The sequence below is a fragment of the Fukomys damarensis genome, unplaced genomic scaffold, assembly GCF_012274545.1.
Source record: "Fukomys damarensis isolate Sample0158 unplaced genomic scaffold, DMR_v1.0_HiC HiC_scaffold_23, whole genome shotgun sequence".
NCBI classification, from domain to species: Eukaryota; Metazoa; Chordata; class Mammalia; order Rodentia; family Bathyergidae; genus Fukomys; species Fukomys damarensis.
The window spans coordinates 48,658,218-48,676,843 of NW_022900935.1; the positions used below are offsets into that span (position 1 = coordinate 48,658,218).

Sequence of the window (18,626 nt, forward strand, 5' to 3'; positions counted from 1 at the left end):
GATGGGGGGTTTGAGACAGGGTCTTACTATGTAGTTGAGACTGACCTGGAACTCACTGTGTAGGCCAGGCTGGTCTCAAACTCAGTGATTCTCCTGCCTCAGCCTCCTGAGTGCTGGGATTATAGGCATATGCCACCACGCCCAGCCTGAAATAATGTATTTTTAAAAGAAATAAGCTTTCAAAGAAGAAAAGAGTAGTCTAAGTAGAAGAGGACAAATAATAGAGTTGAATGAAACAGAAGAAGGTGTGAATAACCTTTTATTTATGAAAGAAATTAGGGCTGTGCATGCTGGTGCAGGCTTGTAATCCCCACCCTAGGAAGGCTCAGGCAGGATTGACCTGAGTTCAAGGCCAGCCTGCACTGTGTAGTGAGACCATGTTTCAAAAAACCAGAAATCACAGAAATTAAGTTTGTAATAAAGTCTTCCCACAAACAAAAGTTCAGACTCATGGCTATGTATTGATGAATTATCTCAAAACATATAAGGAAGAAATAGTATCAGTTTTCCACAAGTTTCAGAAAATACTTATAAGGTCACTATTGTCTTGATACCAAATCAAAGAGAAACATGGGGGCGGGTATAGCTCAGATTTCTTATGAATGTGTATATTCAAAACTCATTAATAAGGTAGGTGTGGTGGCTCAGGTCTGTAGTTGCAGCTACTTGGGAGGCTGAGGCAGGAGGGTTGCAAGTTCACAGCCAATCTGGAGAAAAGAGGGAGGAAGGGAGATTGGTTGGATTTAGCAGTGTATAAAAAGGATAATACATTATGGCCAATTGGGTTTTATGCCTGTTGCAGGGCTGACATAACAGAACTCAGTAGCTGGGTGTGGTGGTGCACGCCTGTAAACCCAGCACTTGGGAGGCTGAGACAGGAGGATCACAGTGAGTTCCAGGCCAGCATGGGATACATAGTGACACCTGTCTCGGGGAAAATAAAAGAGAGAACTCACTGTAATTCACCATGTTAATAAAATAAAGAATTGTTAAGTGACTTTGTAATAGATACACAAAAAGCATTTTACATACATAGCATCAATTGATGATAAAAGCTGTCAGCTAACTATGGTTAAAAGGGAACTTCCTTACTCTGTTAAAAGGGATATGTGGAAAACCTGCAACTAACATCATACTTAATGGTGAAAAATTGAATGCTTGCTACCTAAAATCCAGAGTAAATCAAGGATATTTATTCTTACAACTTTTGTTCAACATTTCTGAAGGTTCTAGCCAATGCAATAAGGCAAGTAAAGGTAATAAACTTATAGGTGAGAAAGGAAAAAATAAAAACTATATTTTTTAGATGCCTTAACATTGACATGATTGTGCACATAAGAGATGCTAAGTAAAAAAAAAAAAAAAAAAAAAAAAGTGCTAAGTAAGCTGTAAAAAAGCTACTAGAGTTTAAATTTAGCTAGGATACAAGATTAATTTATAAGAATGAATTACCTTTCGTATCTCCAGTGAACAGTTGACAGCTGAAATTTAAAGTAGTGTCATTATAGCATCAAATAATATGCAATTTAAAATATTCTTTAAGAACACAGAAGAGAGAATTCATAGAATTCCTTGTAGAACTCTGTGTAGTTCCATTTCATAGATGAAGATTTTAAGGTATAGACAATTAAAAAGTATTTGTTTATGGGCACACCCTTGCAAACATTTCTTAATAGATACTGTGTTAGTAATACAGTGGTGGAAGAAGCATTGATCCCTTGGCTCTTGAGATTTACAATCTTGTGGGGATTGAAGGGAGAAGTACACTTACTTAGAGCATGGAGTTTCCAGTTTTGAACAGGCATTTATGATTTAAAGGAATGATTTAAATCCTTCACCTTTCCATTGGATTTATTTTTATTTATTCATTTTTTGTTTGATCGAATTTGGGACCTTGTGCTTGTGAGGCAGGCGGTGGAACCTCTGAACTAAATTCCCAGCCCTGTTGGATTTTAAATATTGTGACTTGTTGAATAATTCGGCCTCTCTGTGTGGCAAGCTGTTTTCTTTTGATAACGTGCTCGAAGCCAGGCATGATGGTGCATGCTTGGCATGTTTGAGCCCAACCTGGGCTGTTTAATAGCTTTGCAGGACCCTGCCTCAAAATTAAAAAATTTTAAAGGGCTGGGAATGTAGTTCAGTTTGAAGATCCTAGGTTCAGTCCCCAGTTCTACGATCACAATCAACAAACAGAAATTAATACATGCTTGGCAGTTTCTATAGCATGGTTAAAACTGCTGGCTGGCTTGATTGATCAAAGTTCATGTTAAAAGGATAACCCGGTACAACCTTCCACATGGGGGAAGAAGTAACTATTTTTCAATCACTACTGCTCCCTCCCCCAGTATGTAGCATTAATTTATTTAATCCTTGCAACATCCCTAAGGTAGGTGGTTTTTCCTCTTTTATCACAGATGAGAAGACCAGAGCAGATAGAATTTAAGTGATTTGCCCGGTTTCATAGAGTGGTTCATTGACACAGTCCCACATCTCTCTGACTTTAAACTGTTGGTACCTGCTGTTCTCAATCATTTTTTGGTTGGTCATACTCCTGGACCATCCCATTCTTTCCCACTCAGGAAATGCAAGTAAGTGAGATTAATTTTTTACAGTGCTAACTTTGAATTTATTATTTTATTTTGAAAGTACATTATCACTCATGCTGGATATGGTGTTGTACACTTGTACTTGGGAGGCTGAGGCAGGAGGATTACCTTGAGTTTGAGGCCAGCCTTGATTACATAGTGAGATCCTGTCAAAAAAAAAAAAAAAGTATATTACAAGAAAAAAGATAACTTTTGTTTTTCTCTTTTGAGGGGTAACCTTAGGGATAGAACTCAGGATCTGTGTACTGAGCTTCATGGTCAGGCTTTTTTTGTTTTGAGACAGAGTCTTACTAAGTTGTTTAAGGCAGGCTAAACTGGAGCTTGTGATCTTCCTTATCTCAGCCTCCTATAACACTGAGCTGACAGGCAGCTACCATGCCTGTCTTGTCATAACTTCTTGTGATACTTTTCACAGTTGGTTTTTTGTTTGTTTGTTTGTTTTGCTTTTTTCCACAGCTGTTTTTTTTTTTTTTTTTTTTTTTTTTTAAGTGGTGGCGTACACCTGTATAACCCCTCCCGAGGCAGGAGGATCACTGCAAGTTTGAGGGCAGCCAGGGCTACATAGTGAACAAAGTGAGACCCTGTCTCAAAAAGCCAAAAACAATTTTAGTAGTTTCTTGTTTTGCTTTTGGGAGAAGTTGGGATTGAACCCAAGGCCTTTTACTGAGCTACATCCCCAGTTTTTTGTTTTTGTATTTTGTTCGTTTTTATTTGTTTTTTTATTTTTTTGAGACGTTTTTATTTGTTTTTTTATTTTTTTGAGACAGGGTCTCGCTATGTAGTTCAGGCTGGCCTTGAAATCATGGTGATCCTTCTGCCTCAGCCTCCTGAGTACTGGGTTTACAGATGTGCTGCACCACACCTGGCTTATTTTGAGACAGGGTCTTGCTAAATTGCCTAGCTCAGCTCAAATTTGTGATCCTCCTGCCTCAGCTCCCGGAGTATATTCCTTAACGAAGTCTTAATATCCTTTTAAATTGTTGTCTATTTAAGTTGCTAAATTTGTTTAATTCTGAGGAGTTTGTGCCTTAGAAATTTGTGCTTTTGGAACATAAGTAACAGTAATCTAGCTAAGAGTCTGTATATGAATTGTATCACCTTTGATAGTAAATTAGGTAGTATAATTTTTGGAATTGTAAGGTGAACAGATGAGATTGCCATTCTTTGCTGGAAAAAAATCTTCCAGCTGCCTTCCCCACTCACATAGATGGAAACTGGAAACAGAGCTAAGGTGTTGTATGTAGGAGGCAGAGTTATTGATTGACACATGCCTGTAATCCCAGCATTTGGGAGGCTGAGTCCGTAGAATCACTGCAAGTTCAAGGCCAGCCTAAACTACCTAGCAAGACTGTCTTAAAAAACCCAAAATAAGTAAATGAATTTAAAAATTATTGTCTTCTGGTCCTTAAAGGGGCATAAAGGACATTTGTGATATCTTTCTGGCTCCTTTTTAGGGAGAGGGGACAGTGCTGAGGATGGAATCCCATGGATTCTCTACAAGCAAGCTAGCTAGCCCCAGTCATTTTTTTGTGTGAGTGTGTGTGTACTAGCAGTTAAACCCATGAGCATTCTGCCACTGGGCTATGTGACCAGTATTTTTTTTCCCCTATTTTGAGATTGGGGCTAAATTGCCCAAGCACATTTTGAACTTGTGATTCTCCTGCATTAGTCTCCCAAATTCTGTGATTATAATTGTGTACTATCATGCTTGCCTCTTAACCCTTTTAAAATTTTATTTTATTTTTATTTTCAGATAGAGGAGTATTGATAAGTTGCCCAGGTGGGCCTCAAACTTTAGATTCTCCTGCCTCAGCCTCCCTAAAGTTTGGAATTACAGGCATGTCCACTGTGTGTAGCCCAAAGTCTTTACATATAAGGAATCTGAGGCTTAAAGAATTAAGACTTGCTGAAGCTTGTTCCACAGTCAGCTGGAAGTAGAGTTCAGACTCGTGCATCTTGTTGTTGTGCCAATATGTTGGGTTCTGCAGTAGGAATTTTATTTCTTGTAGATGTCAACAGGGTTTGTTTCTTGTACATTAAGTATTGCTATCTTCTCTGCCATGGAATTCAAGAACCTAAACATAGTTGTCATCATCAAGCTTTCTTCAGTCATATCTCTTGGGTATTATAAATCTGAATTATATTGATTTTATTTATTTTTTTGTGGTACTGGGGATTGAATCCAAGGGTACTTATCACTGATTGATAGTCTCAGCCCTTTTTATTTATTTTTTTCTTAATTTTGTTGAGACAGGGTCTCACTGTATACTTTAGATCACATTGACCTTGAACTTACTAATGTAGCAGAGACTGGCTTCAAACTTGTGGCAATCCTTCTGTTTCAGCCTCCTGAGTGCTAGGATTACAGGTGCATGCCATTATGCCTGCCCCCCCACCCCGTCTCCTTTTTTTGAGACAGGCTGGCCTTGAATTTGCAGTCCTTTTCCCTCAGCTTCCCAAGTAACTACAATTACAAGCTTTCACCACTGCACTTGGCTTTGAATGTGCCACAGGATTCTATCTTTAAATACTGAATTTGTAGTTTGTTTGTTTTTTGTTTTGTTTTTGGTGCCGGGCATCGAACTCGGGTCCTTGCGCTTGCAAGACAGTTGCCAGAACCACTGAGCTAAATCCCCGGCCCGAATTTGTAGTCTTTTGACCTGTATAGGACATGTGTCAGCTTCCCAACATGGACAGAATATCTGAAATTATTAACTTATAAAGAAGAAAGATTTATTTGGCTCACACTTTCAGAGGTTTTATTCCATAGTTGGCTGCTCCATTGGTGGGTCTGTGCTGTGGGAGAACATTATGACAGGAAATGAGTGATGAATGAAATTGCTCACCTTATGGTGGCCAGGAGCAAGGAGAGAAAGGAAGGACACATGGTCTCAATGTACCCTTCAAGGGCATGGACCTAGTGAGTAAACTTTCTCCAGATACCTCCCGTTATCAGTGCCGTCAACTGGGACCAATCCTTCAATACATGTACTTTTTTTTTTTTTTTATCAGGGATTGAACTCAGGGCCTTCTGCTTGTGAGGTAGGCGGCAGCACCACTGAGCTAAATCCCCGGCCCTCAATACATGTACTTTTGAGAGATGCTTACAATTCAAAGTACAAAAAATACAAGAGTGGTTTTTTAGCATAAGAAAGCTAAAAACATCACTTAGAGACCTTGTAATGAAATACATAGTAGTGCATATTGCTAGTTTTTCTACATATATTAAAATCATACTCCTCTTAGGTTTTTAAAAATGATTTTTATTTTAAAATATACATACTTTTATACTGAGAACTGTAATTACTAACTCTTCAGACAGTAAACGATTTCAAAGAACTACCATAAGGTGTTGACACATATAGACTTAGCTTTTGGATCATTGTTCTCTATTTTTTGTATTCATTCATTTAGTGGTACAGGGCCTTGCTGTGTTCCAAGCATATTCTACCACTGAGCTATATCCTTGGCCCCAAGGTCATTGTTGTTCCTTAAATAATCATTATGTAAGCATATTTGTAGAGCAGTGTTTTGTCACTTATTTAAAAATTTTAAATGGAATAAGAGATTTTAAAATTAAGGGAGAAAATGATGACCTAATAATTTCCATAAGTGATCAAGAGGCTGTGAAGAATAGGAATTACATTTGAGCTGGGGATTTGGTTCAGTGGATCCGCCACCTGCTTTGCAAGCGCAGGGGCCCGAGTTTGATCCCTAGTACCCCCCCCCAAAAAAAATTACATTTGATGCCTTCCTGTGTCCATTATAACCCCTAGAAATCATCACCATACAATATACCTATAAAATGCCATCCATGGTAGTTCTAGGCAACCACTAATCTTTCTGTTTCCATAGATTTGCCTTCTAGACAAATTTCATAGGAATAAAGTCATGCAATGTGTGGCTCTTTGTGGCAGGCTTCTTCACTTAGCATCGTGTTTTTAAGGTTCACTTATGCTTTAGCATGGACCAGTACTTCATCTTATTGGTAAATAATAATTGTATACAAAAATGTGTTTTATTAGCATGTAATATTCCAGTTGTATATAAACAATATTTGTAAGCAAAATGAAGCATTTGTTTTGGTTATTTAGACTGGGTCTCTATATATTCCATTATGGCGTTGAACTTGCTGCATAGCCCAGGCTGGGCTTGAACTCAAGATCTTCCTGTCAACCTCCCAAATCTGGGATTGCAGGCATGCACCACCACATCTGGTTTAACCAAACCACATTTCTGTATGTATTTATCACTTGATGGACATTGGATTGTTTCCATTTTTTGCCTATTACGAATAGTGCTCCTTGTGAACATTAATGGACAAGTTTTTCTGTGTAAATGTTTTCAATTCTTTTAAGGACGGAATTAATTCATTTCTTTTGAGTGGAATTGCTGGTCTCATAATAAGTTCTTGTTTTTAACTTTTTAAGAAACTTGTGGTTTTCCAAAGCAGCTTGTTAAGGTTAGGATTTGAAATGGTCCCTCATAGCTCATATGCTAAAGATTTGGCTGCCAGTTGCGAGTTTTGAGAAGTGATTGGATCATGAAGGTGCTAATATCATGTCATGAAGTGGATTCATCCATTGATGAGGCTGGTCTCATAATAAGTTCTTGTTTTTAACTTTTTAAGAAACTTGTGGTTTTCCAAAGCAGCTTGTTAAGGTTAGGATTTGAAATGGTCCCTCATAGCTCATATGCTAAAGATTTGGCTGCCAGTTGCGAGTTTTGAGAAGTGATTGGATCATGAAGGTGCTAATATCATGTCATGAAGTGGATTCATCCATTGATGAGAGAATGAGCTAAATCCCTGGCCTGATGAGATTATAATTTGATGGCATTATTGGGAGGTAATGAAAACAGGAGATGGGGCCTAATTGAAGGGCATGGTTCATACTAGTATGACGTTGGTTACTCTGTTTGGTTCCTGTCTGCTTCCTGTCTTGGTCACTCTCACACTGTGCTTGTGCATCTCTCCCTCCCCCCGCCCCCCATTCTGGTTGTCATGAGGTCAGCAGCCTTCTGCCATTCCTTTATTTTTTCTCTTTTGAGACAAGGTCTCACTGTATAGTTTGGGCTGGCTTTGAACTCATGGTGATCTGAGTTCTGGGATTACAGGTATGCACCAACATGCCCGGCTGCCATGCCTTTCTGCCAAGATGTTTATGTCTTGTCAAAAGCCTTACAGCAGTGGAGCCAGTCTATCATGGACTGAAGTCCCCGGACTGTGAGCCAAAATAATTTTGCCTTTCTTAGGTATTTTGTTGAAGCAATGAAAAGCTAACACACAGCTGCACCATATTGAATCCCCATCAACAGTGCAAGAATGTTGAGAATTCCTTCATATTGTTGTCAACATTTGAAATTACCTTTTTCATTATGTGCTGTAGATCTTGAGTGAATTATGTGGAATTCATGGGAATGACTGAAATATTACTAACAATCATTAATAGATATTAATTTTGGATTTTCTTGGTAATGTTTTGTTTAATATTAAGTCACTTATTTAAAATCATCTCACTTTTGGTCAAAATAATGTGGAAATAAGGGACTTCATTATGTGTCTAAGGTTTAAGCCAGGTGATTTTCTAGATTAGTTAGCTTTGTTTAATATCAAGGTATCAGAGCTTCATACAGCTATATCCCCAGCCTTTTTAATTAATTAATTAATTTTTTAGGGGGCTATCAGGATTTGAACTCAGGTCCTTGCACTTGCAAGACAGGCGGTGGAACCGCTTAGCTAAATCTCTGGCCTTCCTCAGCCTTTTTAAAATTTTGAGACAGGATCTCTCACTAAATTGCCCATGCTGGGCTTTGTACTTGTGATCATCCTGCCTCAGCCTCACAGCGTGCTGGGAATTAGGGCTTTAACTCATGAAGTTTTGAAGGATGTAATTCAGCTCCTAAGAGGTTATCATAGGGATTAAATATGCTAATCTTGGCCCATGTAGCAAGTACAACCTAAGGGTTGGTTCTTATTATTATCACTTTTCAATTGCAAGTAAATAAATAACATAAAATACCAAAAACTTTATTTCAAAATAATTATAGATTCATAGGAAGTTGCAAAAAAATCAGGGAGGTTTTTATTCATGAACTCTTCACCTTTCCTTTATTATGGACATCTTCTGTAATTATAGTAGAATATTAAAAGCAAGGAATTGATGTTGATAAAATCAACAGAGTTTTTTGTTGTTTTGTTTTTGCCACTTTGGGATTGAACGCAATAACCTTGTGCAGGCAGAGCTCTCATTTTACCACTGAGCTGCACACCCAGCCCAGTACACAGATCTTATACTGACTGTAGATCATTTGTATTTAAGTGTGTGTGTGCCCCAACATGTATTTTAAATCATTGTATGACTTTGGTATCTTCTCTAAACCACCACCACAAAGTGCAGAACTACTCAACACCACAGGGCTATTTTCTGCTATTACTTAGCTACAGCCATTCCCTCTCCCTAAAAACCCTAATTGCTAACAAGTAATGTTTTCCTTCTCTGTAATTTCATTATTTCCAGAATGATTTATAACTGAATTATACAGCCTTTTTTCTTTCTTTTTGCAATGGTGGAGATTGAACCCCAAATCTTCACACATTCCTAGCCTCCTTTTTTATTTTTTGTTTTGAGGCGGGATCTTACTAAATTGCTATATTGCTCAGCAGGGCTTGAATTTATGTTCCTTCTGCCTCAGTCTCGCAGAAGGATGGAATCACTGGATGCCAACATTCCTGGGTTTTTTGTTTTGAGGCAGCCTCACTATGTAGCCCAAACTGGCTTTAAAATCTTAACAGCAGTCCATCCGCATGGCTTTCTAATGCCAAGATTACCGGCATTGCATTCCTGGGCTGGGAAAAAGGTAATTCTGATTTCTGTTTCTGATCTTGATTCTTTCCGCAAATTTTAGGTCATTTGATGTTTCAGTATCAGAATCATCATCTTTGTTGTCAAAATATTTTAAGTTTGACTGTCTCATAGGACAGACACTGTAACAATGATTGGAAAAAGTTAGCATTGAATCCATCTGCAATTTTGCTTACTCCAGAAGAATCTGAGTAACAGAAAGTCAAAGTGTTTTTCTTTTTGGGGGGATACTTATTCATATATTTTCATTTTGATATAATTCTTAATACTGCAGTGAAGAAAAATTAGAAGGAAGCTTTCATGCATAGTTAAAAAAATATTTTTACTGATGAGGAAAGAGACTGAGTAAAAGTCAAGTCAACTGTGTCTGAAACAAGGATTAAAATACACTTCTTCTGATTCCTAGGCATTGAATAACTAACTGTATGTGAGTAATTCCTCATTGCTAAGCACTGCCCTGAGCAAGGTGCATTTTGTTTGTACTTTTTACTCCTGGTTCTTAGTCACCAGTTGGAAGGAGAGGAAGGTACATAATCATTGGTCCTCCAGCCTAGCTGGCCCAGTGCAGGGCGGTCTAAGGTGGTGGTGAAGATGTTGGGGCCTTCTCCCCCCCTGCACCTCATGCCCTGCTCACCAGACCCCAGGCCCAGGCTTTGTCCTGTTCTTGCCACTCTTTCTTCTCGCCATTTCTGAAGCAGATCCAGAAGTCCTCTTTGGTGAGTGTCTTTAGTTGTACTTTTATGGTTGCTTCAGTGTTGTAAATTGACTTGCAACACTTTTCAGGATCATTTTGACTTCAGAAGAGAACATGGTGCCAGATCCAGTGAATAAGGTGGAGGAGGAGATGCCACACTGTTTTTTTTTTTTTTTTTTTTTTTTTTTTTTTTAATGAGCCTTTCCTTTCTGTTGAATAACACCGAGGAGCAGCATTTACCATATTTTTGGTCATACCCTGTAAAGACACTAAAGACTTCTAAACTGTGTCAGAAAATGCGAAGAATGGTAGGATGTTTGAAGTGAGAGGGAGTGTTTTGAAGGGGATTAATGGTAGTGTTTTTTACTGTAATAAATTTGTAAAAATGTAAACATTCACTGCATATTTTGATCACCCGTAGTATGTAGTTTCCAGGTTTTTTTTTTTCTTTCTTTCTTTCTTTTTGTTTTTTGTTTTTTTGAGGCAGGGTCTCACTAGGTAGTTGAGACTGGCCTGGAACTCACTATGTATCCCAGGTTGGTCTCGAACTCACAGTGATCCTTCTGCCTCAGCTTCTCCAATGCTGGGATTACATGTGTGCGCCACCACGCCCAGCTCCAGGTTTCTTTTTGAGTTGAAGTCTTGCTATATAGATTAGGCTAGGGCCAGGGATTTAGCTTAGTGGTTCCACCTCCTGCCTTGCAAGTAAGTACAAGGACCCAAGTTCCATCCCTGGTACACCCCCCCCCAAAAAAAAGAGTGTATAGATTAGGCTAGCCTTCTACTTTATAGTACATACTGTGTAGACCAAGCTGGGCTTGAACTTGGAGCAATCCTCTTACCTTACATATAGAACCATTTTGAAAAGCCTTTTATTTTTAATTTATATAATTATATAACTTATTGAATTACTTTTGCACCTTTGTCAGAAAGCAATTGGGCGTGTTTTTTGTTTGATTTTTTTTTTGGGGGATGGAGTCTTGCTGTGTTCTCTAGACTTGCTTTGAACTCACTATGTAGCCCAGCCTGGCCTTGAGCTCATGACCTTCCTGCCTCAGGCTCCCAAGCACTGGATGACAGGTGTGCAGCACCACACTTGGGTTCCTGCTTTCTGATTTTATACAATACAGTTTCAAAAATACTGTAATTTTATAAATTAAAACCTCAGCATTCAGGTTTTTTTTTTGTTGTTTTTTTTTTTGGGTACCGGGGATCAAACTCACAGCGATCCTCCTGCCTCAGCCTCCTGAGTGCTGGGATTACAGGCATGCGCCACCATGCCCTTCTTTCTGGGGTGATTTTTGTTTTGTTTTGCTAGTGGCCATCTTAATGGGTGTAAGGTGATCTCTCAGTGTGGTTTTGAGTTACATTTCCCGAATAATTAGTGATGTTGAACATCTTTTGGGGGGTGGTTTAAGACAGGGTTTGAGTTTATAGTGTAGGCTGGCCTTGTACTCCCAAGTGATCCTCCTGCCTCAGACTCATGAGTGCTGGGATTACAGACTTTAGCCACCATGCCCAGCTTGAACATCTTTTAATATGTTTGTTGACCATTTATAATACCTTCTGTGGAAAAAATGTTCAAGACCTTTGCTCATTTTTAAATTGCATTCTTTGCTTTGTTGTTGGGTTTTAGCCATTACTCATACATTTGAGATAATTAACCCCTTCCTAGGTATATGATTGCAAATACTTCTGCCCATTTGGTAGGTTTTCTTTTTAACTCAGTGTGCCCTTTGTCACATACAGGTTTTTAATTTATTTTTGTTGTCTACTTTTGGTGTTATATCCAAGAAATGATTGCCAAATCCAATGTTATAAAACCTTCCTACCATATTTTCTTCTATAATTGTATAGTTCTTGCTTTTGTATTTAGGGCTTTGATCTGTTTTGAGTTAATTAATGTATAAAGGTCCAACTTAATTCAACTGTATATTGATGTCCAATTTCTGCAGCACCATTTGTTTAAAAGACTGCTCCTTTTGTTTTTTTTTTGGTACCAGGGATTGAACTCAGGTCCTTGTGCTTGCGAGGCAGGCGGTGGAGCCACTGAGCTAAAAATCCCCAGCCCAAGACTGCCCCTTTTATATTGAAGAGTCTTGGCATCTTGTCAAAAGTATTTGTCCAGGCTCCGGATGTAGCTCAGTGGCGCAGTGCCTGCCTGGCAAGCACAAGGTCCTGAGTTTGATCCCTGATACCCAAAACAATACAGTCTATTTGACCATTATATGAGGGTTTATTTTGGGGCTGTTTATTTCCATTGTTATATATCTGTCTTTATACCAGTATTATATTATTTTGATAGTTATACCTTAGTAATAAGTTTTTTTATTTTGGAGAGGGAGTCGTACTTTCGTTGAATAGGCTAGGCTCAAGTGATCCTCCTGCCTCAACCTTCCAGGTAGCTGGAACTACAGATGCACACCACTGCACCCAATTTTGTAGTAAATTTTTATATCAGGAAGTATGGGACTGCCAACTCTATTTTCAAGATTGTTTTGGCTATTCAGAATTTTTTTTTTTTTTTTTTTTTTTTTTTTTGAGGCAGTCATGTTATGTGGTTCAGGCTGGCCTTTGAAGGCCTGAACTCACTCTGTAGCCCAGGCTGGCCTCAAACTCATAGTGATCTTCCTGCCTCAGCTTCCTGAGTACTAGGATTACTGGTGTGCACCACCGTACCTGGCCCTATTCAGGATCTTAGTATCATTTTTAAAGGTAAAGTGCTATAGAGAAGGTATATGAAAACAAAGAACAAAACAGTGTTCTCTGGTATTCTTTTACGTTGTTTGTATAGTATGTACAATAAAATGTGAAAAAATAAGGTACAAATTATGGAAAGGAAGATAATAAACTTACTTATAAACACTACTCCCTCCTTCTGCCCTCATGCTGGGGATTGAACCTGTGGGAGCACTGAGCTACATCCCTAGCTCTTTCATTATTTTCCCCAATTTTAACAGCGTCTTGCTAAATTTCCTAGGCTGATCTCTTACTTGCAGTCTTCCTGTTTCAGCCCCCAAGTTGCTATAATTACAGGCATGTGCCACCATGCCTGGCTACAAATGCTGTGATTTTGTACATAGATTCTAAATCCAGAGGAAAAAATTCAGAAATGATTAGAACACTTTAGTAAAGTGACTCATGAAATACGAAAATTATGTAGTTCCTGTATATTAACAGTATGATATCTCCGTGATAAATGATAGTTAAACCTTGACAGACTGCACTGCAGGCTTTTATACTTTGGGGATTATTTCACACTTGGGGATGGTAATTAAGATCATAGTTCTGAACTGGAACAGTGGACAGCTGAGAATTGGAAAAGGGCAAGTCTGTTCAAGATTTAGGACTAGGCAGATAGTTTACCAGTGCAAGCAAGGCATAGGACAGAATCATGCCATGCCACTTGCTTTGTGTCATGGCTCTTAAGCTACATGGAAAAATCGAAACTCCCATCTTGTGTGGAAATAAATCCTAGACATGAAAACCAATGTATAAGTGTTTTTTGAAATGTCTGTTACAGGACACTGACAGAGGCCTTTTAAGGCCTTTTCCTTAACTTATGAGATGTGGGGGACAATAGCTAAATGTGAACTCAGAAAAACTTACAAATCACCCTAGTAAAAAAAAAAAAAAAGATGGAGCAAAGGGAGAATTTACGTTTGAAAAACTGATAATAGACAAGTCTGAAAAGGACTTATTTAATCACCCTTGATATTTAATATTGAGACAAACAATATTTATTTCATATGCAGTCCATAGACTGTTTCTGCTTTTGTTCCAGTAATGTCCTTTATAGCTAGCTGGTTCTTTCCCACCCTTAATAGTGCTGGAAATTGAACCTAGGGCCTTATACATGCTAGGCATACACTCTGCCACCAAACTGTACCCCAGTACACCACTCTTGCCCATCTGCCTGCTTGCCTTCCTGCTTTCCTTCCTTTTTTTGAGACAGTTTTGCTTGGCTGACTTCAAAATTGTGATCCTTTTACCTCAGCCTCCTGAGCCTCAGCTGGCATTACAGAGCTGTGCCACCATGCCCAGCTTTTACATTCAGGACCAAATCAAGGTTCATGCATTGAATTTAGCATATCTTTTTAGCCTCCCTTAATCTAGTTTAATTTTCCTTTTTTTCCCACCCATTTTTTTCCTAAGTACTGTGACATTTTTTGTTTTTGAGGTAGGGTCTCATTATATAGTGCAGGCCCTTGAACTCACTATGTGGCCCAGGTTGGGCTTGAACTCCCAGTGATCCTTCAGAGGGCTGGGATTTCAGGTGTGCGTGACATTTTTGACACTTAAACATTCATTTTGCTTATAAACCTTTGGTTCTCTTTTTAAATTTATTTTTATTTTTAGTAACCTCTTAAAATAGGGAATGTATCTCATTCTTGCTAATTACATGAATTTTTTTTTTTTTGAGACAAGATCTTGCTGTGTAGTCCAAGCTGACCTTGAAATCATGATCATCCTGCCTCAGTCTCCTGAGTACTAATGGTTTTATAAAATATGGGATACTGAAGAAGATTGGAAATGAAGGATTAAATAATTATTAATCTGCAAAGCATGATGGCACACATTTGTAATCCTAACACTCTGGGAGGTTGAGGCAGGGTGTTAGCAAGTTCCTGCCCAGTGTGGGCAACTTAGTGACTTAACAAGAACTTGTCTCAAAAACTAAAATGGATTGGGGATTCAGTTCAGTGCAAAGGCCCTGGGTTCAATCCCCAGTTGCGCTAGCAAAACAGTTTCTATAATTATTGATCCCTGGGCTGGGGATTTAGTTTAGTGGTGCTGTGCCTACCTCACAAATAAAAGGTCCTGAGTTCAATCCCTGGTACACACAAAAAAAGAAAAACTAGCCACGTGTGGTGGCGCGTGCCTGCAGTCCTTGCCCTCAGGAGGCTGAGGCAGGTGGATTGCTTCAGGTTTGAAGCCAGCCTGGCCTATATATTGAGTTCAAGGTCAGCCTGAACTACATAGCAAGACCCTGTTTCCGAAACAAAACAAAAAAATTATTAATCCTTTTTTCTTTTGGCTAGACACGCATACCCAAGAATTTTTATTGTGCCACTTAACATTGATTTTTCAAACACTGCTGTGTATATCACTGTATACTTTACAAGTTTTTTGCTTTTAGTATTTGGTAATTAAAAAATGGTTTCTTTGTACTGGTAATTTTCACCTGTACTCATCAGTTTTGGCTTTTCCTTTTGAAAATGAAGTGAATAGTTAAAAATGTATTATTTGTTTTTATTACTACCCAAAGGGCAAAATGCTTCATAATGGTTGCATTTAAGATAATTTATGCTAGATATGGTGATGCATGCCCATAATCTCAGCACCAAGGGAGGCTGAGGCAGGAGACTCATACATTTAAATTTCATCTGGGGCCATCGTAAGACCCTGTCTCAAAAATATAAAAAGGAGGGCTGGGGATTTAGCTGAGTGGAGCTGTCGCCTGCCTTGCAAGCACAAGGTCCTGAGTTCAGTCCCCAGTATTGGAAAACAACAACAACAACAAAACTCCTTTTTTTCATTCACTTCTGTCATTGAGCTGTTTATGAATTGTGGAAGTAAGTCTTGTTGCTTCCTCTAAGAGTGCATACTTTTACTTTATTTCTTCTCCCCAGTTTCACTTTATTATTTTTCTTTGCAGTTTCACAAACATTTTACTGTGAAGAGCTCTGGTATAGTGTATTAATTGTAGTTTTAAAATAGTGTTTCAAGGACAGTGAAAGAAATACTAATATACACTAATAAGAATGCAAATTATTATTACTATTTTTTTTTTTTGGTACCCGGGATCAACAAATTATTTTTGACACTAAGTCTAATGACTTTTTTTTTAAACAGCTTTGAGATTTAATTCACATTCCATACTGCAGTTCACCCATTGAAAGTGTAGATTCAATCCCAGGGCTCAAGAGGCTAAGGCAGGAAGATCTCTGCGAGTTTGAGACCAGCCTGGGCTACACAGTGAGTTCCAGAGCAGTCTGAACTGCTACATAGTGAGACCCTGTCTCAAACCCTGCCCCCCAAAAAAAGTGTAGAGTTCAATTTTTTTTTTTTTAAGTATATTCACAGATTAGTTCAACCATCAAGGCACGTTTAGAAAATTTTTATCACCTTAAAAAGAAATCATGGCCAGGCATCGTGGTGCATGCCTGTGATCCCAGCACCTTGGGTTGCTGAGGCAGTAGGAGCACACATTTGACCCCAGCCTGGACAGTTAGCTATTTAGCCAAGGCCTGTCTCAAAATAAAAAAGAGCTGACCATATAGCTCAGTGTAAAAGCCCCCAGTTCCTCTTCCAATATTACCAAAACAACTAAAGAAAAGGAAAGAAATCCCATACCCTTTGGCTGTCACCTCCGTCCCCATTTTATGATTTCCCTACTTCTGATTTGTAGGAATGGAGTAATTTGAAAGATCTATTGTGTCTTATTTTACTTTAACAAAATGTTTCCAGGTTAAATACCAGGGCCTTGGTATTTAACTGCTTTGAAACTTGTTGTATTTGGTACTTGGTACATTTTGATGTGAAAATCTGTACTGGTACTTGTGGCTTGTTTGGTCCTAGATGCATGAGCTAGAACATGTATCAGCTGCCTGTGAAACGTTCCCCTTCCTAGTCAAAATAATTTGTTTGATATTCAGTGTTTTTTTATTCATCATAACTCCCATAACCAGTGAATAAGTAGCAAGGTGTGTGGTAGTGTGTATTAGTATTTGATTTGTTTTATGATTCAGTAATACTCTATCATATGAATAGACTATATTTTCTTTATCCAGTTTTGTGTGTGTGTGTGTGTGTGTGTGTGTGTATTTTGTTTGTTTTGTTTTGGTGCTGGGGATCGAACCGAACTTGGAACCTTGTGCTTTCGAGGCAGGCGGCGGAACCATTGAGCTAAATTCCTGGCCCCAGTCATACTAGTTTTTAAAATAAAATTTATTAGTACATATTTGCCATACATAGTATTCACATTTAGCACTGAGAATTTTACCAGTACAGAATATAGCTTAATTCTTTTTTTCCCATTTCCCTCCCCTTTCTGCCATCCTTCTTTCCCTTCCTACTTACAGAAGCTTTGTTTTCATTTTTTCCTTTCATTCTTTTTTTTATAATCCTCTTCCCTTCCCCTTCCTCCCTCCCTTGTTCTCTTTCCCTTTTGAACATATTCTTTTGACATGTTTACCCTTAGTTAGTTTCTCACACAAGAGAACTAATGCAATATTTAAACTTCTGTCTTATTTATTTCACTTAAAATTATATATTGAGGTGCATTCATTGACCTACAGATGCCTCAGGTTTTTCCTTCTTTATGACAGAGAAGTACTCCATTGTGTATAATACCACCTTTTCTTTATCTATTCATCTGTTGATGGGCATATGGGCTGTGTCCAAGATTTGGCTATTATAAACTGTACTATTATAAACTTGGGTATGCATATATCATGGTGATACGATGCTTTTAACTAAAGGAAGATGCCTAGAAGGGGACTAGCTGTGTCAAATGGACCTACTAATTTTAGGGTGTGTGTGTGATTTTTTTTTTTGTACTGGAGATTGAACTTGGGACTTTGCACTTGCAAGGCAGGCGCCAAAAATACTGAGCTAAATCCCCAGCCCCTAATTTTAGTTTTTTGATGAAACTCCATTCTGAGTTCCATATTGGTTTTGCCAGTTTCTACTCCCACCAACAATGGAGAAGGGTTCCTTTTCCCTTATAGCCCTGCCAATATTTGCTATTGATTGACATCTTAATGATAGCCATTCTTTCTGGAATGAGACGGAATTGCAGTGTTTTAATTTGCATTTCTCAAATGATAAGTGATGTTGGACATATTTTCATATATTTATTTGCTGTTTGTACTTCATCTGAGAAGTGACGTTTCTATTCATTTCAGATGCTCACTTTTGGATTGAGTCTTTGAATTTGGGGGGTCTGACTTTGAGTTCTTTTTATATTCTAGGTATTAGTCCTTTGAGGAACAGCTGGCAAAATTTTTTTCCTATTCTGTAGATTGTTTCTTCACTCTGCTGGTGGTTTCTTTTTCTGTGCAAAAGCTTTTTAATTTGATGTGATCCCAGGTGTTGATTCTTTGTAATAGTTCTTGTGCAGCCAGGGTTTTGCTCATAGTCTTTGCCTACATCTGTGTCTTCAAGAGTTCTACTATTCTATCTTTTAGCAGATTAAGTGTTTCTGTGTTTATAATTTGATCTTTGATCAATTTCTATTTTAATTTAGTGCATGGTGAGAGATAACGGGGTCTAGGTTAAATCTTCGGCATGTGGAAAGCCAGTTTTTCTAGCACCATTTATTAAAGAGGCTATCTTTCTTCCAGTGAAGATATTTGGCCTCTTTGTCAAAGTAAGATGGTTGAGGGCTGGGGATTTAGCTCAGTGGTTCCACCACCTGCCTTGCAAGCACAAGGACCTGAGTTCCATCCCCGGTACCAA

The 18,626-nt window shown here is 38.4% G+C and overlaps 1 protein-coding gene across 3 annotated transcripts in view; it reads left to right on the forward strand.

Annotated features, from left to right (window-relative positions):
- Tlk2 (tousled like kinase 2) overlaps nucleotides 1-18,626 on the forward strand; it is a 127,085-nt gene that overhangs the window by 17,830 nt on the left and 90,629 nt on the right. Inside the window, exon 2 of one of the 3 annotated variants that reach the window (XM_010637498.3) lies at nucleotides 2,415-2,588. The exons of the other annotated variants lie outside the window; for them this stretch is intronic. Within the exon in view, the coding sequence (XP_010635800.1) occupies nucleotides 2,583-2,588 (6 nt within the window). The 5' untranslated portion in view covers nucleotides 2,415-2,582. The remainder of the gene's footprint in view (nucleotides 1-2,414; nucleotides 2,589-18,626) is intronic. 3 annotated transcript variants of the gene reach the window in all.